Source organism: Penaeus monodon, chromosome 19, assembly GCF_015228065.2.
Source record: "Penaeus monodon isolate SGIC_2016 chromosome 19, NSTDA_Pmon_1, whole genome shotgun sequence".
Taxonomy (NCBI): Eukaryota; Metazoa; Arthropoda; class Malacostraca; order Decapoda; family Penaeidae; genus Penaeus; species Penaeus monodon.
This window is the reverse complement of record NC_051404.1, coordinates 6,026,954-6,029,200: the sequence shown is the minus strand read 5'-3', so window position 1 is coordinate 6,029,200 and position 2,247 is coordinate 6,026,954. Positions and strand designations below refer to the sequence as shown.

At 55.5% G+C, this 2,247-nt stretch overlaps 1 protein-coding gene across 1 annotated transcript in view; it reads right to left on the bottom strand.

Annotated features, from left to right (window-relative positions):
* Window positions 1–16: 16 nt before the first annotated feature.
* The window catches only part of LOC119585025 (sal-like protein 3), a 49,369-nt gene continuing 47,138 nt past the window's right edge, over window positions 17–2,247 (bottom strand). Inside the window, exon 2 of the mRNA XM_037933642.1 lies at window positions 17–2,247. This exon is cut by the window's right edge and continues 320 nt beyond it. Coding sequence (XP_037789570.1) covers window positions 1,171–2,247 — 1,077 coding nt within the window. The 3' untranslated portion in view covers window positions 17–1,170.

The window sequence follows — 2,247 nt, the reverse complement described above, 5'->3', positions numbered from 1 at the left end:
CACAATATGACACATTTTGAGTTTCTTCCCTCTGATGAAAATGTTTTCTTTAAGACATCTGGAGCAGCATCAATTTTTTATGCTGAGAAACAGTAATCTTTTCTTTATACAACGAAGGAATCTATACCTTATACAGTGGAGACCTCTTGTGTAAGTCATCATTTTCAGAAAATTAGTTCCATATACTTCTTTTAGGTCAACGAACTGTGTGTTCACCCAGTACATTTCGTGTTCATTTAGTATACTGCGTCGTGATATTCCCTCTCTCTTCAGTACACTGTGTTCACCAAATATACTGCATATTCACCCAGCAGACAGTATGTCCAGCGAGTATGACATGTCCAAAGCAGACCGAGCGTCCACTGAGGTCGGATGTCGTCTGAAACAGAGGCCGTTCAGCCTCTTTCTTCTCTTCAATAATAGCACTGAGCATCGGCAGCAGCAGGTGTTGCTGTGATTCCAGAGTGAAGCGTTTCCCAAGTACTGCAGAATGTCCGTGTGCGGCGACCCGTGACGTGCGCCGTCGATTCTGCGCTGCAGAGGAGGCCCGGGTTCCCGCCGGTCTCCTCTCGCCTCTCCGACGTCATGAAGCTGAAGCAAATTGGTCGCAACGCCAGGTTGTCTTGGGCTAATTTGCCTCAGCAACGTGACGCCACGTTGCTTATAGAATCTCTTCTTCATTTTAAAACAGAGTATAAGCTATAGAATAATGGCACCCTAATTTAAAATCGTACAACCTTTTCATCATAAAAGTTGCTTTATGGAGGGGGGGGGTAAAATAAAAGGATGTGTAACACTAGCCAGCTAGTGGTGATACAGTGGTTCTCTTTTGTAGAAAATAACAATTAACATAATCATAGACTCTCCTACACAGGTCCTAAGTGAGTGCAAAACTCAAGTTTGGGTACGGGTTAGTGGTGGCTATATACACATGAGTATTGGCTGCACCGTAGGCTAAACATAGTGTTAATCATTGGATTCCCATATCCTTCTAACAGTAGGAAGCTGTGAATAACGCAAGGACGGCTTAAGAGCGAGGAGCAGGTACGACAGTGAGACGTGGTTCTCGGCCCACAACTATGGCCAGACGTGGCCCAGAGTGGCCCGGCGCGACTTAGAGCGGCCCGGGGCTAGGGTTGGCTTGGCGAGGGTTCGGACCTTCGGCCTCGCTCACCTCTTTCCCGGGGGCTTCGGCGCGGTGTGGATCTGTATGTGCTTGGCCAGGTGGGCCTTCTGCCGGAAGCACTTGCCGCACAGCTCACAAGTGAAGGGCTTTTCGCCGGTGTGGGTGCGGATGTGCACGTTCACACTGTACTTGTCTTTGAAGCCTTTGTTGCAGATGTGGCAGAAGTGCAGGAGGCGGCCCTTGGTGGACGGCTCCTCGCCGGCTGCTCGCTTGGTGTACTTGCGCTTCTTGGGCTTCGTGTCCGACTGCTGGTCCATCTTGGACGTGTTGGTGGTGGACAGCTTGTTGAACGACACGTCGAGGCTCGTCAGCTCCTCGACGGGGGCCGGGTGGTAGTCGTAGCCGGTCGTGACGTACATGCCGTTGCTGCTGCTGATCTGCGTCGAACCGGCCACGCCGTTCAGCTGCTCCGCCTTGAACGCGGACGTCAGAGGCGGCAGAGGCGTCATGTTGGACATGAGGGTGAGCGTCTTCGCCTCCGTTATCTTCGTGAGCGGCGGCAGCGGTGGCAGCGGCTGCGTCGGGCCGCCGGGCCGCCGCACGGTGCCTCTGAGCGCCCCCTCCAGGATGGAGGACACGTCACCGCTCTGCGTCACCGGCGTCAGGTACGGCAGCTGCGTCGTGGCCATGTAGGCGCCGCTACTGCTATCCATGGCGGAGCTGTCGTCGACAGGAGGCAGGCCGCCTGCGCCGGGGGAGTATACGAGCGAGTCGACGGCCGAGTCGACGAGTCGGTCGAAGTCGACGTGGTCTTGTCCGCCGGCGTTGGGCGACGCCGTGTCCTCGAGCGACGTCGAGATGCCGGAGTCGCTGTAGCCCGAGCCGGCGCTTACGTAGGAGACGCAGTCGGAGGCGGGCGAGCGGTGGTTGTGCGACACGAGGACGTCGTATGGCTTCTCGTTGAGGATGGAGGTGAAGAGCTCGAGGTTGTTGTGCTCCGTCATGGGCGGCGACGGGTTGTGGGCGGCCTCCGAGGTGTCGGGGACGGGCTGCGACTCTGTGGGCGGGAAGGTGATGATAATGGTGTTGCCCGTGGCGCTGTTGACCACCTTCTCCGTGGT